The sequence below is a fragment of the Salvelinus alpinus genome, chromosome 36, assembly GCF_045679555.1.
Source record: "Salvelinus alpinus chromosome 36, SLU_Salpinus.1, whole genome shotgun sequence".
Taxonomy (NCBI): domain Eukaryota; kingdom Metazoa; phylum Chordata; class Actinopteri; order Salmoniformes; family Salmonidae; genus Salvelinus; species Salvelinus alpinus.
The window spans coordinates 11,955,739-11,977,991 of NC_092121.1; the positions used below are offsets into that span (position 1 = coordinate 11,955,739).

Sequence of the window (22,253 nt, forward strand, 5' to 3'; positions counted from 1 at the left end):
TGTGCAGGTACAGTACACTACACACAAACAAACTATCCACTGTGCAGGTACAGTACACTACACACAAACAAACTATCCACTGTGCAGGTACAGTACACTACACACAAACAAACTATCCACTGTGCAGGTACAGTACACTACACACAAACAAACTATCCACTGTGCAGGTACAGTACACTACACACAAACAAACTATCCACTGTGCAGGTACAGTACACTACACACAAACAAACTATCCACTGTGCAGGTACAGTACACTACACACAAACAAACTATCCACTGTGCAGGTACAGTACACTACACACAAACAAACTATCCACTGTGCAGGTACAGTACACTACACACAAACAAACTATCCACTGTACACTAAACACAAACAAACTTGAGCAGCGGAGTTTCTACCTTAACACAATTTACTTTGATTTTCACCCACTGCACTGTGATGAAATGTGATTTAAGGGAGCTTACTTTTCCCCCTGTCTCCCCCGGTGCTCCACGCCCTCCATCCGTTCCGGCCCGGCCCTAGAAGAGGACACACATACAGAGTAACACAGCCATCTGCCAGGGACACAGCACACCCTAACACTCATAACATACACACTACCACTGACACTACTGTCAATGAAGGGACAGGCAAGGCGAGAGAGAAAAGATGTCTTGTAGTAACAGTTGGTTGTATCTGATCAAAGAGTACAACAACAGTTCAGAACATCTGTATAGAGTTACAGTCCACTGTTAGGTTTCTGGAGCAGGACGACAAAGTCACACAGCTCACTAAGAAGTCTCACCCTCTTTCCTAACTTCCCGTTGAGTCCTGCAGGACCTGGGGTACCATGGGGACCCTGAGAAAGAATAGACAGAGAGAGGGGGGGAGGAGGAGGCGAGAGAGAGAATAGACAGAGAGAGGGGGAGGAGGAGCGAGAACGACAGAGAGAGGGGGAGGAGGAGGAGAGAGAGAGAATAGACAGAGAGGGGGGGAGGAGGAGAGAGATAGACAGAGAGAGGGGGAGGAGGAGAGAGATAGACAGAGAGAGGGGGAGGAGGAGGAGAGATAGACAGAGAGAGGGGGAAGAGGAGGAGAGAGAGAGAATAGACAGAGAGAGAAGATAGACAGAGAGAGGGGGGGGGAGAATAGACATAGCGAGGGGAGGAGGAGAGAGAGAAAATAGACAGAGTTGGGGAGGAGGAGGAGACAGAGAGAATAGACAATGAGAGGGGAGGAGGAGAGAGAGAGAGAGAGAGAGAGAATAGACAGAGAGGGGGGGAGAGAGATAATAGACAAAGAGAGGGGGAGGAGGAGAGAGAGAGAGAGAATAGACAAAGAGAGGGGGAGGAGGAGAGAGAGAGAGAGAGAGAGAGAGAGAGAGAGAGAGAGAGAGAGAGAGAGAGAGAGAGAGAGAGAGAGAGAGAGAGAGAGAGAGAGAGAGAGAGAGAGAGAGAGAGAGAGAATAGACAGAGAGAGGGGAGGAGGAGACAAATAGAATAGACAGAGAGAGGGGGGAGAGAGATAATAGACAAAGATAGGGGGAGGAGGAGAGAGAGAGAGAGAGAGAGAGAGAGAGAGAGAGAGAGAGAGAGAGAGAGAGAGAGAGAGAGAGAGAGAGAGAGAGAGAGAGAGAGAGAGAGAGAGAGAGAGAGAGAGAGAGAGAGAGAGAGAGAGAATAGACAGAGAGAGGGGAGGAGGAGACAAATAGAATAGACAGAGAGAGGGGGGAGAGAGATAATAGACAAAGAGAGGGGGAGGAGGAGAGAGAGAGAGAGAGAGAGAGAGAGAGAGAGAGAGAGAGAGAGAGAGAGAGAGAGAGAGAGAGAGAGAGACTTTTTGACTTTTTGTCTTTCTTTATTGAAACATTCTCATTTCATTTAAAACTCACCCCCCCCTAAAATAAAAAAACAAAAATATATCCTGTACTGCATACATGTACCATACTCACCTTTCCATCTACCACATGATACAAACCACCATCACCATACACAAAAACAATACCCTCTCCTACAACCGTATATCCAAAACATCTTCCCCAGCAATACAGACAGCCCCCCCAACACACCATATCTCCTCAAACATCTCCACACATTTGATCAGTTTATAGAACTCAAACTCAACCCTAAGGCGCGCAGAGACCATCCCATTAAACAGTAGTAAAGGGTCTGTTATCCCCCCAACTTTGACCCTGTTTCTCCTTGTTAGCCAAATAGCTAATTTTGCCTGAGCAAACAGAAAATTCAACAAAACACATTTTTCTTTCTCCTTACTCGAATACCTGTATCCCATTATAAACATCCCAACAGCAAAAACCACCCCCAACCTGTCACACAGACATTCCAGCAGAGACATTAAAGGCATTAACCTGGTGCACACAGAAAACACATGAATCACAGTTTCTTTCATTTGACAGAAAGGACACCCCTGCCCAATTCCCGGATCAACCCGTGCCAACCAGCTGTTAGTGGCCAGGGCTCCATGAAGAACCCTCCACTGGAGGTCCCCTGACCTCTTTGGTACTGGGGGTTTGTAGAGCGCCCTCCATCTAAAACCCACCATACTCTCCGCCCCACATACCCCCTGCCACTGATGTGCCTTCACTCCTGTTAGGCTTCTAATGTTCCTAACCTTAACGCAGAGGTTGTAGATGGCTTTACCTCCCACCCCCTCAAACTCCCCCAGGCTCGGAGTGTTAAAATCTAACAAGTCCTCCAGACCCCCTTGCCAGTCTCCAGTCTCTGCCGTCACCTGCAGTGGCGGAAACATTGGTGGCCCCTCTCCCTTTGGCCTCTCAAACACCCCCCTTACCGGCTCAGACAGTGCCTCCTGGACCTCCTCCAGGAATCTCTCCAGCAGCCTAAGAGACGTTATTCCTGTTTGTTGCGCCAAGACCTCCGGGGTTTTCCACCCCTCCTCTCCCAGCAGTCTCAGGTCACCTAGCCTTTGTAAACCCCCTGCCATCAGTTGCCTCTGCAGGGTGGCCGACTGAACCGATCTCAAAGGGATGGCTGGGTTGTGGAAAATAGGCTCCTCCCACACCCACTGCCCAGGCTCCACACCCCCTTCTCGTGTGGGCCTTAGCAGCTGCCAGGCCCTCAGCACCGCAGAGTAAAACTCTGAGAGACCTGCTGTACTCAGCCTCTCCAGCTTCATGAGGAACAGCTGCCGGTCCAACCCTAATCCGCCAGCTCTCCTCAGCAGCGCGCATGCTGGTTCCCTCCAGCCAACATCAGTATGGTACAGCAGTCTCTGCACCGCCTTTAGCCGGAAAGCAGCCATCCTGCTCTCCAGTTCCACCAGGCCCTGTCCTCCTTCGTGGACGGTCATGTACAACACTGCTGCCTTCAGCCAGTGATGGCCCGACCAAAAGAAGTCCACCAGCTTGCGTTGCAGGTCTGCAAGCAGACCGGCGGGGGGGTTGAGGACAGCCAGTTTATGCCACAAGGAAGATGCCACCAGGTTGTTGATTATCAGCACCCTCCCTCTATATGACACTTGGGACAGGAGCCACCTCCACCTGGCCAGTCTTGACACCACTGCCTGTGACAGCCCCTCCCAGTTCTTGCTGACCCACCTCTCCGAGCCCAGGTACACCCCCAACACTTTAAGCCCTTCACAACCCCACTGCAAACCCCCTGGAAGCAGAGGAGGAGCCCTATCCCCCCATGCCCCACATAACAGAGCTTTGCTCTTTCCCCAGTTTACCTTAGCTGATGAAGCTCCCTCGTACACCTTCAGACTGGTCTCTAGCTCCTGCATATCTTGCCCATCCCTGACCATCACAGAAACATCATCTGCATATGCTGAGACTGCTATTCCTGTCACCACCTCCATGCCTGTCCAGCACACTCCCCGCAGTCTCCTGCGTAGCAGTCCTAAAAAAGGCTCAATGGCTAGTGTGTACAGCTGCCCAGATAGAGGGCATCCTTGTCTAATGCCCCGTCTCACCCAGACAGGCCTACTGAGCGCCCCTCCCACCTTAACCATACATGACGCCCCAGCATACAACAGCTTCACACAGTTCACAAAGCTCTTCCCAAACCCAAACACAGACATCACATTAAACAGATACTCATGATCCACTCTATCAAAAGCCTTCTCTTGATCTAAAGAGACCAGTCCAAAGTTCACATTAGAACCTCTCGACAAGTCCAACATGTCCCTAATCAAGAACAAGTTGTCCGTGATTGAGCGTCCCGGTACACAATATGTTTGGTCCTTGTGTATTATAGAGTCCAGATGGGACTTCAGTCTGTTAGAGAGGACCTTGGCAAATATCTTATAATCCGCACAGAGTAATGCCACAGGCCTCCAGTTCTTAAGTTCACACAAGTCCCCTTTTTTGGGCAGGAGAGTCAGTGCCGCCCGACGGCAGCTCATCGGCAACTCTCCTACCTCGACGCATTCACGCAACACGCAAAAGAAATCCTGTCCAATAGTTCCCCAGAATTTTTTGTAAAACTCCACTGGAAGTCCATCGACCCCGGGTGCACGACCGGGGGACATCTGGGTTACGGCCTCTGCCAGTTCATGTGACAACAGAGGAATGTCCATTTCATCCCTCTGTGCCCGAGAGAGCTTAGGGAGTCCTGCGAACAAGACCTGAGCACACATAGGATCACACATTTCTGCCCTATACAATTCAGTATAAAACTCCACAGTCCGCTCCCGCATCTCCCCCACCACAGAGGTCACCCGCCCATCAGACAGCCGTAGACAATGCATACCCTTGGCTTCACTGCTCTGTCTTTCCAAACCAAAGAAGAAGGAGCTGGGAGCATCCATCTCCTTGAGCATGGAGAACCTAGCTCTTACAAGTGCTCCCTTTGCTTTAACCTGGAAAAAACTACCCAGGTCCCTACGTAATTCGGCTAAGTTAGCCTGGAGGCCTACATTGCCTTGCCCCACCATCTCTACCTCCATCTCACTAATACACCGCTCTAGTTCCCCCAATACTCTCCTAGCCTCTGAGGATGAGAGAGCTGTGTACTGTTGACAGAAAAGCCGAATTTGCACTTTCCCCACATCCCACCATTGACTCAGAGACTCATACTCCTCTCTTCGCTGCCCCCATCTTTCCCAAAAAGTCTGGAAACCTGAGCAAAAAGTGGCATCTTGTAAGAGCTTTACATTGAACTTCCAATAAGATGCCTGCCGGGGCCCTGGTGAAATAGACAGCCGAGCCATGGTTATGTGGTGATCCGAAAACCCCACTGGGAGAATGGTAGCACCCAGCAGCCTATTGCTCTGATTCCTGGACATGTAAAAACGATCAAGTCGAGCTGCACTCACCCTAGCCCCAAAAACCTTCACCCACGTATACTGTCTTGTGTTTGGATGTTTAGTTCTCCAAACATCCACTAGGTCAAACTGATTAAAGATGTCCCTTAACACTCCCACTGACACTGAATGAGGCTCTTCCCCATTTCTGTCTTTTGTAAAATCCATTGTACAGTTCCAGTCACCTCCGATCACCAGCGTCTCCTCAGGCGCTACTTGTGAGAGTTCCTGTCTAAGACTCCCAAATAGAACCCCTCTTTCTCTCCCTGTGTTAGGCGCATACACATTTATAAAGACAAAACCCATGTTGTTAATCTCTGCTTTAACAACAAGCAACCTGCCCCTACACACCTCCTTTGAGGAGCAAATTTTTACAGCCAGACCCGGTGCAAAAAGGACTGCCACCCCTGCACTAAGATTTGTCCCATGGCTCAACACACTTGCCCCTTTCCACCAGAGCCCCCAATCAACTTCATTCACCACATCACTATGCGTCTCCTGCAGAAACAACACCTGTACTTTCTTTTGTTTTACATATTCACCCAACACACTCCTCTTTCCCGCATCTCTGGCACCATTTATATTAAGCGAGCCTACCCAAAGAGTCTCCATAAGAAGTGGGAGAAAAGCCAGCAGAGAAATAGACCAATAGGAAAGCTCAAAAAGCCCCAGTGTCAGTAAGAAATTAAACATTTAAACAGTGTCTGAAGGTAAACCTTTACGCACTGTTGTGACCCACTTCCTCAACCTAAACCGTTTCTTGGGTGAGAGGACACCATGCCCCTCATTTCTCATAGCATGTTGTACTGATCTTACAAACTTTCTAGAATCAGGAAAAAAAGCCTCAAGATTAACTTTTTTCCCCTTAGTCTCATTCAGGAACCTTGTCAGTTCTCTCAACGTGTACTTAGACCCTTCTGGTTGACTGGCTGTCAGCTCCGGGCCAATTGAAGAGGAGTCTGAAAAAAATAACTCCTCATCCTCTTCCTCAGACTCACTTTCCTCCTCTTCTCTATCTCCCACCCTGACCACCTGCTCTTTCTCTCTGGTTAGGGCCTCACCCACAGCAACAGGCAACATTTCCATGGTGCCTTTGTCCACACCCTTTTTCCTTTTCCGCTTGACACCCTCCTCCTCCCCCCCTAATCTCTTACACTTCCCCACTATACTCTCCTCATCCACTAGAATAACCTGACTAGACCCAGTATCATCTACACCACCCTCCATAGCATGACTCGGCCCAGCATCATCTGCACCACCCTCCATAGCATGACTCGGCCCAGCATCATCTACACCACCCTCCATAGCATGACTTGGGCCAGCCTCAGCTACCCCACCATCCATAGCTTGACTAGACTCAGCCTCTGCTATACCACCATCCATAGCCTGCCTAGACCCAGCACCCTCTACACCACCCTCCATAGCATAACTAGGCCCAGCCTCAGCTACCCCACCATCTCTAGCCTGACTAGACCCAGCCTGTGCTTCCCCACCATCTCTAGCCTGACTAGACCCAGCCTCTGCTTCTCCACCATCTCTAGCCTGACTAGACCCAGCCTCCACTACCCTACCATCTCTAGCCTGACTAGGCCCAGCCTCATCTACACCACCATCTCTAGACTGACTAGGCCCAGCCTCTGCTGTCTGCATCTCCTTACCCCCTGCATTTTGACCTCGATTTCCCCCATTTGCGCTTGTATCCTCACCTTGTCTACGGCCTTTATGTGGGCACGCAAAGCTCTTGTGCCCCAAATCCCCACATTCAAAACACCGTAGACTATCTGTGCTGGCAAAACCTGCATAGAGCCCCTCCCCATGCCTCACTTTAAAATGCACATTTAGCTGTTGCTCGTTGTTGTTCAGAAACATAAACACTTGCCTCCGGAACGAAACAACGTGTTTAACGGCATCTGCCTGAAACCCTGCTGACAGTACACGGAAACCGCTAGCAAACTTACCAAAACGACTCAGCTCTTTCCTAATTTGATCATCCGTGATAAACGGAGGCAAATTTGCCACTACAACTCTTGTTGAAGGGGTAGAGAGAGGTGAAATTGACACCAACACATCCCTTACAAATATTCCGCTAGCAATTAGCCTACCGACCAAATTAGCCCTTTTCATGAACACAACCACAGCTTTGTTCATTCTAGAAGCAGAATGTATAAACTCAGCTCCTACCTGTTCACCGACCGCGAGCAGAACCTCCTCCACCTTAACTCCGTTCTCAGGAACACACCTGAATCCATGCTGTATAGACAGCGTCTCCTCCGCGCTAGGCTGAGAAGCCATTGCGCACACTACACCTTCCAACCCCCAGGAAAGTTACTCTGTCCTCTTCCACCCTAACTTTGAAAAAAAAACTTTGGATACCGCCAAAAACAAATATTGCATTAACCCTCCACCATAGAAAATAACATGTAAAGAAAAGAATCAAGAAAGTTAGTTAGGATAGAGCTTTCCACACCAAACACTCAGACTCCAAAAACACCCAGCATGCACTGAGAGAGAGAGAGAGAGAGAGAGAGAGAGAGAGAGAGAGAGAGAGAGAGAGAGAGAGAGAATAGACAGAGAGAGGGGAGGAGGAGACAAATAGAATAGACAGAGAGAGGGGGGAGAGAGATAATAGACAAAGATAGGGGGAGGAGGAGAGAGAGAGAGAGAGAGAGAGAGAGAGAGAGAGAGAGAGAGAGAGAGAGAGAGAGAGAGAGAGAGAGAGAGAGAGAGAGAGAGAGAGAGAGAGAGAGAGAGAGAGAGAGAGAGAGAATAGACAGAGAGAGGGGAGGAGGAGACAAATAGAATAGACAGAGAGAGGGGGGAGAGAGATAATAGACAAAGAGAGGGGGAGGGGAGAGAGAGAGAGAGAGAGAGAGAGAGAGAGAGAGAGAGAGAGAGAGAGAGAGAGAGAGAGAGAGAGAGAGAGAGAGAGAGAGAGAGATAGAGAGAGAGAGAGAGAGAGAGAATAGACAGAGAGAGGGGAGGAGGAGACAAATAGAATAGACAGAGAGAGGGGGGAGAGAGATAATAGACAAAGATAGGGGGAGGAGGAGAGAGAGAGAGAGAGAGAGAGAGAGAGAGAGAGAGAGAGAGAGAGAGAGAGAGAGAGAGAGAGAGAGAGAGAGAGAGAGAGAGAGAGAGAGAGAGAGAGAGAGAGAGAGAGAGAGAGAGAACGAATAGACAGAGGGAGGTGGAGAGAAGGAGAAGAGAGATGAAGAGGGAGGGGGGAGGACAGAGAGAGGGACAGAGAGAGTGAGACCAGCAGGATATATCAAAATCTAAATGGACCTTGACTGCTCTGTGGTAGCAAGTCAAAATAGAATATCCTCTTACCCTTGGGCCATGTTCTCCAGCGTCACCTTTAAGTCCAGAGGGACCAGTAAGACCCTGAACACCGAGAGGAAAGACAGTCAGACCAAACAAGGACAAGAATAGCCTGTTAGGTCACATTAGTGATGATCAGATTGCTGATTGTTTGTATGTGCATGGAGACAAAAGGGGCTTTGGTCAATGAGGTTGTGGTGGACTGTAGACAGGGGAGTATCTGCTAGGTGTAGATAGAGAATAAGGTAGAATTTAAGATTGTGGCCTTTGGTTTGAACTAGGTGGGTATCCTACCAGTGGGCCGGATCGCCCTGTAAGACCCAGTGGACCTGGAGGTCCCTTCAACGACATCTGGAATAAACAAGGGTAAGAAGGACATTGTTAGATAAGTTAAGGCTCATTTGTAATGTAAAAGGAGTAATGATGTTCCAGGTTATAGTTGTAGTGGACAGGTGGACGTTACCTTGGTCTGCTGCAGGATGGCCTGAGCCTGAGCCTCCTGGGCCGACACCACAGGCCCCTTCTGAGAATCACCACCATGTTGGAACTACACGAGAAAGGGGTAGAGTGATCAACCTAAATACATGCAGTATAAGTCTATGGGAATACACAATGTAGATTTCATCTGGCCTCATCAGCATTCAATCTCACAGCTCCACCTAGTGGCTCAGAGCCGTTACTGCCCTCCCTCAGGAGGTTAAGCTTTCATATATAAAGACATTGGTTAAGATATCTAGCTAGCTATTAATAAAGTAATTTATATCAATCGATGTTAGTATTTATCTAGCTAACTAGCAACTCACCAGAAGACTGAGGGCTTCACATATGGGGAATCCCAAACCACACTCTGAGTCCCAAACCGCACACTCTTGACTTGAACGATGCAATTCATGTTTTACTTTTAAATAATAAAACAAGCATGAAATTCAAATGAACAAATCCCTCCTGTCGTTTTACAAGATATAAACGTCAGTAAAAGTTAAATATTTAATTTGGAGGTATTTGTGTCAAGTCTCAAAATCAGACAAAAACAAATGCACGTGGAATACAATCAGGCACATCTCTTTTGTATGAAATTGCACATGCTACAAACATATTGCAGTGCGTGTCGGGATAGTAAAGCCTGCAGCCCTGCTATCTGAGGGTCTAATTAGCCCCTACACCTTCGATAATGTTCTCTCCCTCAGCTTTTGGACACTTTTGGACACGCGTGAATGCTCAAATTGAGGGCAGAGGGGAGGGAGTGATTTGGGATTCAGCCATAGTCAATGGAAACTGAACATGAGAATGTGTTCAGCTGAGGGAAGTTTAAATAAAGAGAGTTTTATATAATTCTTACTGGTAACATCAGCATTGTTCCTGGAGGACCAGGTATCCCATCAACCCCAGCTAAACCAGGACGTCCTGGAGGACCCTGAGAGAGACAAAGGGAGAGAGAGAGGGAGGGAGGAGGATACTAGTCATGACTGTATGAGGGTTTATACAGTGAACAACATAAGTATGTACAGTATAGGCCTGTAAACACAAGTATGTACATTATAGGCCTGTAAACACAAGTATGTACAATACAGGCCTGTAAACACAAGTATGTACAGTATAGGCCTGTAAACACAAGTATGTACAGTACAGGCCTGTAAACACAAGTATGTACATTATAGGCCTGTAAACACAAGTATGTACAATACAGGCCTGTAAACACAAGTATGTACAGTATAGGCCTGTAAACACAAGTATGTACAATACAGGGCTGTAAACACAAGTATGTACAGTATAGGCCTGTAAACACAAGTATGTACAGTACAGGCCTGTAAACACAAGTATGTACATTATAGGCCTGTAAACACAAGTATGTACATTATAGGCCTGTAAACACAAGTATGTACAGTATAGGCCTGTAAACACAAGTATGTACAAAACAGGCCTGTAAACACAAGTATGTACATTATAGGCCTGTAAACACAAGTATGTACATTATAGGCCTGTAAACACAAGTATGTACAATACAGGGCTGTAAACACAAGTATGTACATTATAGGCCTGTAAACACAAGTATGTACATTATAGGCCTGTAAACACAAGTATGTACAGTATAGGCCTGTAAACACAAGTATGTACAAAACAGGCCTGTAAACACAAGTATGTACATTATAGGCCTGTAAACACAAGTATGTACATTATAGGCCTGTAAACACAAGTATGTACAATACAGGGCTGTAAACACAAGTATGTACAGTATAGGCCTGTAAACACAAGTATGTACATTTGTCACGCCCTGACCATAGAGAGCTTAAAATTCTCTATGTTGGTTAGGTCAGGGTGTGATTTAGGGTGGGTCATCTAGGCGTTTTATATGTCGATGTTGGCCTGTTATGGTTCCCAATCAGAGGCAGCTGTTTATCGTTGTCTCTGATTGGGGATCATATTTAGGCAGCCATTTCCCCTTTGTGCTTTGTGGGATCTTGTCTATGGATAGTTGCATGTCAGCACTATTATTAGCTTCACGTTTCGTTTGGTATTTTGTTGTTTTTGTTCGGTGTTCATTTAATAAAGGAAAATGTATGCCTACTACGCTGCACCTTGGTCCATTCATAATGAGGAGCCTGACAACATTATAGGCCTGTAAACACAAGTATGTACAATACAGGGCTGTAAACACAAGAATGTACAATGCAGGGCTGTAAACACAAGTATGTACAGTACAGGCCTGTAAACACAAGTATGTACAGTACAGGCCTGTAAACACAAGTATGTACAGTGGGAGTGTTCCAATGTGGACGGACGTAAAGCTAAACACATGAGAATGATCCCTGAAATCCAATCTCTGTTAAAACAACCTCTGCTTCAGTTCCAGAGGGCATGTCACTCACTCATTGTTTCATATCAATTAGCTTGTCTCTAGAGAGGAGGGGAAACAGCTTATGATTTTCTGCTTGATGCCCCTATCAGAAGCCTAATGTACCCATAAGCACCTCATAAAGAATTAGAGCTAATCCCAAACTGACAATCACCTAGACTCTCTGCAGCAGAGACAAAGGCCTTTGTCTCAATAGGAACCGTTATTGCAGTATCTGTCACACTGAGAATACTGTTGTATACTGTAAGGCATAACAAACAATGAAGATGAAATACTGTAGACAGGCAGGATTATGGAACACTGTTTTCACATTTGTTTCTGATCTGCTTTGGAAGAAGAGTTTGTTTGATGATCTGATTTGATGTGTTTGATTTGAGGTGAAACCTAGAAGACCTCCATGTTTTTCAACTACAACAACATCATTAAAAATCCTTGAGATCACTAGAGACGACTGAGCATCTGTTGGTCTGTGTCTGTGGGAGTGAGGCGGTTTTCAGGGAGGGAACACAAACACACAAAGGCACGCACATACACACACACACAGTCCAACAGAGTGAATTAGGTCAAACCCACACATGAGTCATCACCAGTCCTTTAATCCCTTAAACCCATAAGGTTACGGTCAAGACCACAGTGAGGTCACAGCATCCCTGACCTGTTGTGTAGGCTGTGGTCAATCTGTGGTTACGGTCAAACCCAGAGGACAGTCCCTGTGGACCCTGACTATGGTCATACTGTCCCAGAGGACAGTCCCTGTGGACCCTGACTGTGGTCTACTGTCCCAGAGGACAGTCCCTGTGGACCCTGACTGTGGTCATACTGTCCCAGAGGACAGTCCCTGTGGACCCTGACTGTGGTCTACTGTCCCAGAGGACAGTCCTTGTGGACCCTGACTGTGGTCATACTGTCTCAGAGGACAGTTCACTATGGGTCAATACGCCACTGGGGAGGATACTCACCAAATCACCTGGGTCTCCACTGGGTCCTCGGGGGCCCATTGGTCCTGGTCCACCTGGAATACCCTGGAGAATAAACACACAGTCAATCAGCACTGGTCCATAGTATCAATATGGCAATACAATGGAGTAATAGTTATGAATGTAGTTTCAATGTAGTTTCAATGTAGTATCAATGTAGTTTCAATGTAGTATCAATGTAGTATCAATGTAGTATCAATGTAGTATCAATGTAGTTTCAATGTAGTATCACTGTAGTATCAATGTAGTTTCAATGTAGTATCAATGTAGTTTCAATGTAGTATCAATGTAGGATCAATGTAGTGTCAATGTAGTATCAATGTAGTATCAATGTAGTATCAATGTAGTTTCAATGTAGTTTCAATGTAGTATCAATGTAGTATCAATGTAGTTTCAATGTAGTTTCAATGTAGTATCAATGTAGTATCAATGTAGTTTCAATGTAGTTTCAATGTAGTATCAATGTAGTATCAATGTAATATCAATCTAGTATCAATGTAGTTTCAATGTAGTTTCAATGTAGTATCAATGTAGTATCAATGTAGTTTCAATGTAGTTTCAATGTAGTATCAATGTAGTATCAATGTAATATCAATCTAGTATCAATGTAGTTTCAATGTAGTTTCAATGTAGTATCAATGTAGTATCAATGTAGTATCAATGTAGTTTCAATGTAATATCAATGTAGTATCAATGTAGTATCAATGTAGTTTCAATGTAATATGATGTAGTGGTAATGACTTGGAGCAGGGGTTTTACCTCTGGTCCTGGGGGGCCGACTGCTCCCTCCACCAGTGTACCCTGCACAACATCACAGAGATATGACAATGACATATAAACACATTCAGTACATATCAGAGATATTTCAACATAAATACTCCATATAGTCTTTATAGAGTCATAAAGATTACATGAACAAAACACTGACTTGAAAGAAAAATCCTCAACTAAAATCTTAAGGGCCTAAAATTGATTTCCATGTTCAATATTATGTCTGAATACTCAAGCTCACCGGTTCAACGATGGCAGGCTCTCCCTTCTCTCCTTTCAGTGCTCTGCCACTGGCCTGAGGCACAGACAGACACAGACAGACACAGACAGACACAGACAGACACAGACAGACAGACACAGACAGACACAGACGGAGAGACACATGAACTGACGTGTGAGGTGATTGATGGCCTACTGTGTGTTCAGCAGTTGTAGGTCATGTACAGCAGTCTCAGCAGTCTCTGAGTGAATACAGTTGTAGGTCATGTACAGCAGTCTCAGCAGTCTCTGAGTGAATACAGGTGTAGGTCATGTACAGCAGTCTCAGGAGTCTCTGAGTGAATACAGTTGTAGGTCATGTACAGGAGTCTCAGCAGTCTCTGAGTGAATACAGTTGTAGGTCATGTACAGCAGTCTCAGTTGTCTCTGAGTGAATACAGTTAACTGAATGATTGATGAGGCCTACCTCTCCATCCCAGGTATCAGCCCCCTCTCTCTCTGCAAAGCCATGTCCGTCCTCGTACGTCTCATACTCTTCATACTCCTGGTTCTCTGTCTCGTTACTTATGTCCTCGTACTCTACAGCCTACGAGTCCACACAACATGCCAGTAAATCACATGATCCAATGACCACATTAATAACTGAGCTGCTACTGAACATGATGGTGGTGCTAAAACTGAGCTTCACCGTATGAACATACAGTATATCAAAGTCTCAATTCAACTGACCTCGTACTCGCTGATATTGGGACCCACTGTTACCATGGAGACGGCGAGGTCATCGTACAGGTCGCCGTAGAAGGTGTCGTCAAACTCCTCCATCTGGGGCTTTTTGTCCAGCCTCTCCTCCTGCACAAGGCCAGAGCGTTTAAGGTCAGAACCATGGTAACAGAAACCATGGAGACACTGGGCAACATCATGGTCTGTCTGTCTGTCTGCCCAGTCCACTGAGTTTGCCCAGCGCTTCCATTTTACACAGCCTATCACGGCGTACAGTTTGCTAAGCTAGTTAGCAGCACAAGTGTTGGTTATGGGAATAGGCAGGTCATACATGTAGCAAGCCTCAGTGTGTGTTATTAATCATCCTATGGTGATGGAATATTTCACAACCAGGTAGTGATGGCAGCATGACATGGATTATGACAGCCATTACAGCCAGAGTATGAAAATAAGCAAATTCAGCAAATTAGCAAAAGTAGCAAACGATAACCTTTAGAGATTTCAATCATGGGGACTTATTTTTTTACCAACATATTTGCTGACAAAACAACTTTTGAAAGACTGAATGCAACATAGGAGGCATACCATTTGGATACATGTATAGCTTTAAAATCAAAGGTTTGGACTGGGTTTGTGTAAGGACATAAACTCTCAGGTCAAGGAGACATCACAGAAAAACTACAACACACAACACCTCATACATACCACTTACTCAGATATGTGTGTTCAACTACAGGTACTACAAAAGACAGAACTAGTGTTACCCACACAACTAGATTCATATTAATGTCTTGCAACCCATAAACAACTACTGTGACAATTGAGTCACAGTTGTCTATGTGTTATAACACAGTGTAGAACACAGTCTAAATTCTAGATTGTCTGCATATTCTACTTAATCTAGATCTAGAGGGATGCAGGGATTCTCCGTGTTCCATTGTGAGTCCTGGAAGAGGAGGAGGTGATTAGGGTAGTGCTGGTTAGGTTAGAGGTCATAGTGAGGAGAGGAGCAGGTTGACAGAGGGTGTAGATGAGGCATTCTGGGAGAGTGGGTCAGTGCTCTGTTAGGGATGGGATGGAGGGGGAGGGGAGCTGCATTGTAACTTTTCAGTCTACCTCCTCAGTGACCTTTGACTCAGGCAGTGCACTGGGCACCACGGAGGGGTCCTCAATGTCAGAGTCAGGCCTGTGTGTGGGCCTCTCTGGGATCATGGTGGTCTGGTCAGGGGCTTCAGATGGGGTGACAGCTTCAAGGGTGAACAGTTCCATCGTAGATGGCTTTTCAGTGGGATAGTAGGTTTCTTGAGATTGGTTTTCAGGCAAAACAGTGGACACCTGGACGAAACCCTCCTCCTCTGGACCCGCCTCTCCTTCCTTTCTCTTCTTCCTCGACTCCTTCTTGCCCCTCCCCTTCTTGTCACGCTTCTTTTTGTCCTTTTTTCCTTTCCTGTCTTTTTTGGAGCGTTTCTTTGGCTCCGCTGGCTCGTTGTTTTGTATCATGGGATCAGGTTTAAGTTGAGAGGTCTTTTATTAAAAAGGGGGAGGGGGGGCAAGGGAGGAGGTGGGGCACGAACAAGAGAAACAACAACATGGTGAAATACCTGAAACATAACAAGCCAGGAGAAGAGAGACACTATGCACACATCCAGTAGGGCCAGGCATAGATCAAGACCCCCCCACCCCCCCACACACACACACACACACACACACACACACACACACACACACACACACCAAGACTACTGTTTATTTATCACTGTTTACCACTGGCCTGTCAACAGAGAGGACATACTTTCTCATGAGGTCAGGGGTCAGTGTGTTTATGACCCTGTTGGGCTGTTAAAATATGTCAACATAAATGTCATGCATGTCCTTTTTTAACTCATATCCATGTCTGTCACTATTACTGAAGACCTTTGTACGAGAACGTTGTTGAAGATCTGGTCTGGTAAATACTTTGATGAGGAGATTGTGATGGTTTGTAAACAGGGTCAGTGTGAGGAGGATATAAAGTGAGTAGAGTGAGTGATGCTGACAAGGTATTGGACACAGAGCAGGTTTCTCAGCTGTAGATCTAGAATAGCTAACACGCTCTACGTCTGATTGACACTGATAGACATTCCCAGGAGCAGTGCCAGCAATTGGACACACCCAGACACACAGCCAGGCGTAGGAGGCTACACACAGAATACTGTTCTCACAGACCCTGACAGTATCTCCCTGCGGGCCACATGAATCAATATTTCTTACTTTTCCGCTCTCCCTCTCTCCAAAACACTTTTCTCAAACATAAAGACACACACATACATCATAATATAACTCATCTCTCCCAAGTGTATCCCATTGCCTAAGCAGGCCCGGTGAAGAGGGGAAGAGCCAAAGTGGTGATATCCTGTGAGATTTACGATGCTCCTGGCTGTGTGTGTTCAAGCTGAAGCAGCTCAACACAGCCAAGGGAGAAACGCACCACTCTGCTGCTGGCTCACTATCAAAGACAGGGAGAGGAGCTTCTTCTGATGCTGACTGACTGATGTCTCATTCTGCTCTGGCCTCCCTGTGTTTTAGTGGTGTGTTCCGGGCCCTTAGGCCGAGAAGACTGGGTAGTGATAAATCATGTGATACAGTAAATGGCCAAGGCTGGGATTGGCTGGGCTACAGAGGGCAGGGCAGGGCAGGTCTCTGGCAGACCTTATTGATATGCATGCTGCTTGTTCATCGTTTTATCTGTTGGCTGAGAAACAAGGGGCTGAGGAAGCAGCTGTAGCAGCCAGCACTGTGCTGTGTAGTCAGGACCTGCACAAAGCCTCAACATGAAACTGTATCTCTGAAATGTTGAGCCCTGACTGAGCCAGCATAGAGAGAACTCAAACTGGAAATATCGCTCTGTGAGTTCAACTCTAAAGCAGTCCAGACAAATACACTCTCTGTTCCATAATCAAATTATGATCAGGGACCATCTGGGTTTTATTGAAGGTGCAGAACGCAATCCATGTCTTTGTGTCCATTTGCAGTTTTACTGAGGTTGTAAGGTTGTGTGTGTCATGTTAGCATCTACAGTGTGTCCCTGTTCACCAATTACAGATGGAATTACAACCTGGTTTCTTTGCTAGCAGCCAGAAACCCACATCATCAACTACTGTATAACAGATTATTTCATTGCATACATACAGTGGGGAGAACAAGTATTTGATACACTGCCGATTTTGCAGGTTTTCCTACTTACAAAGCATGTAGAGGTCTGTAATTTTTATCATAGGTACACTTCAACTATGAGAGACGGAATCTAAAACAAAAATCCAGAAAATCACATTGTATGATTTTTAAGTAATTAATTTGCATTTTATTGCATGACATAAGTATTTGATACATCAGAAAAGCAGTACTTAATATTTGGTACAGAAACCTTTGTTTGCAATTACAGAGATCATACGTTTCCTGTAGTTCTTGACTAGGTTTGCACACACTGCAGCAGGGATTTTGGCCCACTCCTCCCTACAGATCTTCTCCAGATCCTTCAGGTTTCGGGGCTGTCGCTGGGCAATACGGACTTTCAGCTCCCTCCAAAAATTTTCTATTGGGTTCAGGTCTGGAGACTGGCTAGGCCACTCCAGGACCTTGAGATGCTTCTTACGGAGCCACTCCTTAGTTGCCATGGCTGTGTGCTTCGTGTCGTTGTCATGCTGGAAGACCCAGCCACGACCCATCTTCAATGCTCTTACTGAGGGAAGGAGGTTGTTGGCCAAGATCTCGCGATACATGGCCCCATCCATCCTCCCCTCAATACGGTGCAGTCGTCCTGTCCCCTTTGCAGAAAAGCATCCCCAAAGAATGATGTTTCCACCTCCATGCTTCACGGTTGGGATGGTGTTCTTGGGGTTGTACTCATCCTTCTTCTTCCTCCAAACACGGCGAGTGGAGTTAGACCAAAAAGCTCTATTTTTGTCTCATCAGACCACATGACCTTCTCCCATTCCTCCTCTGGATCATCCAGATGGTCATTGGCAAACTTCAGACAGGCCTGGACATGCACTGGCTTAAGCAGGGGGACCTTGCGTGCGCTGCAGGATTTTAATCCATGACGGCGTAGTGTGTTACTAATGGTTTTCTTTGAGACTGTGGTCCCAGCTCTCTTCAGGTCATTGACCAGGTCCTGCCGTGTAGTTCTGGGCTGATCCCTCACCTTCCTCATGATCATTGATGCCCCACGAGGTGAAATCTTGCATGGAGCCCCAGACCGAGGGTGATTGACCGTCATCTTGAACTTCTTCCATTTTCTAATAATTGCGCCAACAGTTGTTTCCTTCTCACCAAGCTGCTTGCCTATTGTCCTGTAGCCCATCCCAGCCTTGTGCAGGTCTACAATTTTATCCCTGATGTCCTTACACAGCTCTCTGGTCTTGGCCATTGTGGAGAGGTTGGAATCTGTTTGATTGAGTGTGTGGACAGGTGTCTTTCATACAGGTAACGAGTTCAAACAGGTGCAGTTAATACAGGTAATGAGTGGAGAACAGGAGGGCTTCTTAAAGAAAAACTAACAGGTCTGTGAGAGCCGGAATTCTTACTGGTTGGTAGGTGATCAAATACTTATGTCATGCAATAAAATGCAAATTAATTATTTAAAAATCATACAATGTGATTTTCTGGATTTTTGTTTTAGATTCCGTCTCTCACAGTTGAAGTGTACCTATGATAAAAATTACAGACCTCTACATGCTTTGTAAGTAGGAAAACCTGCAAAATCGGCAGTGTATCAAATACTTGTTCTCCCCACTGTATATGAAAGAAGAGAGAGAGAAGGGGAGAGATAAATAAACTGAGAGAGAAGAGGACCGAAATAAAGAAATACTGTTACAGTTTCAAGAGGATATTTTGTGTGGATGAATCACTGATAATAAAACAAGACAGATGAAGGGGGAGTAGAATAGTGTGTGTTTACTGTATGGGTATGTGTGTATGTCAGAGGGTGTCTCCCCCTGGTGGCTGGAGTACTGACCTGCTCAGGGTCCTGGGCCAGGCTGTTGTAGGACAGGGGAGAGTCACAGTCAGGGATGTAGTGCAGGCAGTAGTCAGCCGCAGCCTGGGCGTCCTCCAGAATCAACAACTGCTGGATCTCTCCCTGGAAAACACACACACACACACACACACACACACACACACACACACACACACACACACACACACACACACACACACACACACACACACACACACACACACACACACACACACACACACACACACACACACATATACAAACATACATACACCAGAAAGGCAGGCAGACAAGCATACAGAAAAACATAAAAGCATCATGTTAACCTCACAGACAAACATACAGGGACAGAAAGGATCAGCACATCACTCTGGCATTGCAGTCTATGAGCAACACTGCGATGGCCTCGGAGGACCAGGCTGAAAATGGCTGGGAAATTCAATGTTTTGTAGGATGTTGCCATACCGCTAAGAGAATGTGTTTAATAGAGCTGAAGCCATTTCACATGTGAATATCCTGTGTGTATAAAATGGCCAATACTACTGTGACTGCTGCTCCCAAACCCCCTCTATTCCCAGGCTTCTAGCAGGGTGCTGAGTGTACACATAACAGTCAAATACTTCCGTCACACTCCCATTTCAAACACCCCTTTACATCCCCGGAGGGCCAGAGTGTGTGTACACATAAACACACAGGCAGACTCCCCCCCCCCCCCCCCCCGGTCTCCCTCTGGTCCACACACGCTAGCACACCCAGCTAAATGGTCCCCAACTCAATACCAATCACTTTTGTATTAGTGCTTCACTCAGATCTCACCGAGCACAGATCTCAGGCCAGTATTTAGCCAACATAAACTACTAGGTTACACAACAGTTAATGCTCCAGAGATGAAAAACCCAATTAACATCAAATTCTACCACACCTTTTCAGAGAGAGAGAGAGAGAGAGAGAGAGAGAGAGAGAGAGAGAGAGAGAGAGAGAGAGAGAGAGAGAGAGAGAGAGAGAGAGAGAGAGAGAGAGAGAGAGAGAGAGAGAGAGAGAGAGAGAGAGAGAGAGAGAGAGAGATTCTCAGCCAAAGATCAAAGGCCCTGTTTCACCTTTGGTACTGTATCCCTCCCCACTCCCCCTAGCTGGCGCCGGCCGGCTGGTCAGCTTCGTGACTACTTTCTCCCTGTGGAGCAGATGTACAGCCTTACAGTACAGAGCCACAGAGCACATCTCTAGACATGGAGGCAGCCTTATTCATCTATCAGCACATTACAGTGGCTGCAAATATCTGAGGAGAATATGTGTGTAGATGACTTAGACCACAGTCTGGGAGCGAGGCGGCAGGTAGCCTAGTGGTTAGAGCGTTGGGCCAAGCTGACAAGGTAGAAATCTGTCGTTCTGCCCCTGAACAAGGCAGCTAAACCACTGTTCCCCAGTAGGCTGTCATTGTAAATAAGAATTGGTTCTTAACTGACTTACCTAGTTAAATAAAGGTTAAATAAAAAATACAGTTCCTCCTCTGAAGTGCTGATGACAAAAACCAACAAACAGCATCAGATCACAGTCACACAGTACTGTCTAGTTCCCATAGCGACACACAGGCTGGCTCAGCTCCACTGAAGAAAGAAGAATCTCCAGCAGACTAGTACTATTGGATACTCTGTATACAATGTCATGGATCTTTGATACCAACGTTTCAGCCAATAGAGCTGCTCCATTGACTAACATAGGACTAGAGTGGTTGAAAGTGTGGGCTTGCTTTATGGTGCCCAGGCCTGCACTGTGGTGCTAGTTAGCTGGTATCGATTCAGAGGGGTTAGGTTAGATGCGGAAGATACATTTCAGTTGAATACATTCAGTTGTGGTATTCTCTTTTCCCTTTCCCTTTCATAGCAGCCAATTAAGGCCTTATTATATAGACCTTGTTAAAGCCACAGTGAACGGACTTCACCTCTTCTCCACTAATGAGATCTCACTCCATAAACACTGTCTAGAACTGGCCTGAACTAGGAGTCATCAAAAACTCCTTTGTAGCACTGTTATACAGTCTGTATCTCTCTGGGCTAATAGGACCAACAGGTGTATACACAACAACAACAATGAATATAGCTGCAAGCAGCAATGCCGGGGTTCAAGCTGTGGGCCCACTGTGCCACCATCAAGACAAATTGGACACATCGCCCAAGGATGAGCTGTACTCTGTACTCCTTACCACGCTTCACAAATTTCAGAACGAAAAATCAATCAGATCATGCTATATGAGTTTAATGTATTTTGAACTATTTTTTATGATATTGACCACTTTAAGTGGCTTCTTCTATTTTACAGGACTCTAGCTCAAACAATATGGCTGCTATGAGCCAATGAGCTTGCATTAATGTTTTTCCTGTCCAACAGTGCCACAGTGCGGCCAAAATGAACCATACTTTATACGTTAGCTAGACTAATATCCCTGAGCATGTGTGCCACATTTCACAACTCTGAGTCAAACAGATCAAGAAATATAAATATGTGCCAGTTATAGCGCCACCATGAGGTCGATCTAAATGTGCTTGCATATGTTGAGTCTAAACCGTATTTGGAACATATGTACCAAGTTGAATTACAATACGATGATCTGTGTCTGATTTATATGTATTTATGTGCCAGATCAGGTCCATGTGAATGTTTATTGGTCAGCAGTTGCCATGTTGTTTGACATACTAGACTGAAAAATAGTGCATTGAGAGAGCTTGTTCCGTAGATGCTATATATAAATTTTTGTGCAGATCAGTCATTCGGTGCCAGAGGAGTAGTGTTTTAAGTGTTTTTCACATCATTCTAAATGGCGGAAAATGCATCATGGCGGACCTTATAGGTCCGTGAGGCAAATTTGTTCCTTGTGAGGAGTGGGACCTATGCAAGTGGGACCTATGCAATTTCATGACTCTCCATCACACAGGGTGAGTAGCATGAGCTTTAAAATTTCGCATTTTCAATAGCTTGTTATAGTGCCACAATGTGGCCAATTGGCATGGGATTGCATGAGAGGGTGTGACCCATGGGCCGTTACCAACATGCCAAGTTGTGCCCTCCTAGACTTACCATCTCACAGGAATGTGCATGTTATTTTCCCTGGGGGAAGAATACGGTATAATAATAATG

The 22,253-nt window shown here is 46.0% G+C and overlaps 1 protein-coding gene across 2 annotated transcripts in view; it reads right to left on the reverse strand.

Moving 5' to 3' along the window:
• The window catches only part of LOC139565148 (collagen alpha-1(XI) chain-like), a 105,981-nt gene that overhangs the window by 58,774 nt on the left and 24,954 nt on the right, over positions 1-22,253 (reverse strand). Inside the window, exons 5-17 of one of the 2 annotated variants that reach the window (XM_071385260.1) lie at positions 19,122-19,244; positions 15,245-15,652; positions 14,138-14,257; positions 13,875-13,994; positions 13,431-13,484; positions 13,178-13,219; positions 12,401-12,463; positions 9,927-10,001; positions 9,051-9,134; positions 8,882-8,938; positions 8,597-8,650; positions 789-842; positions 469-522 (exon numbers count right to left, since the gene is read on the reverse strand). In XM_071385260.1, coding sequence (XP_071241361.1) covers positions 469-522; positions 789-842; positions 8,597-8,650; positions 8,882-8,938; positions 9,051-9,134; positions 9,927-10,001; positions 12,401-12,463; positions 13,178-13,219; positions 13,431-13,484; positions 13,875-13,994; positions 14,138-14,257; positions 15,245-15,652; positions 19,122-19,244 — 1,308 coding nt within the window. The remainder of the gene's footprint in view (positions 1-468; positions 523-788; positions 843-8,596; positions 8,651-8,881; positions 8,939-9,050; positions 9,135-9,926; positions 10,002-12,400; positions 12,464-13,177; positions 13,220-13,430; positions 13,485-13,874; positions 13,995-14,137; positions 14,258-15,244; positions 15,653-19,121; positions 19,245-22,253) is intronic. The other variant, XM_071385261.1, reaches the window with a different exon arrangement.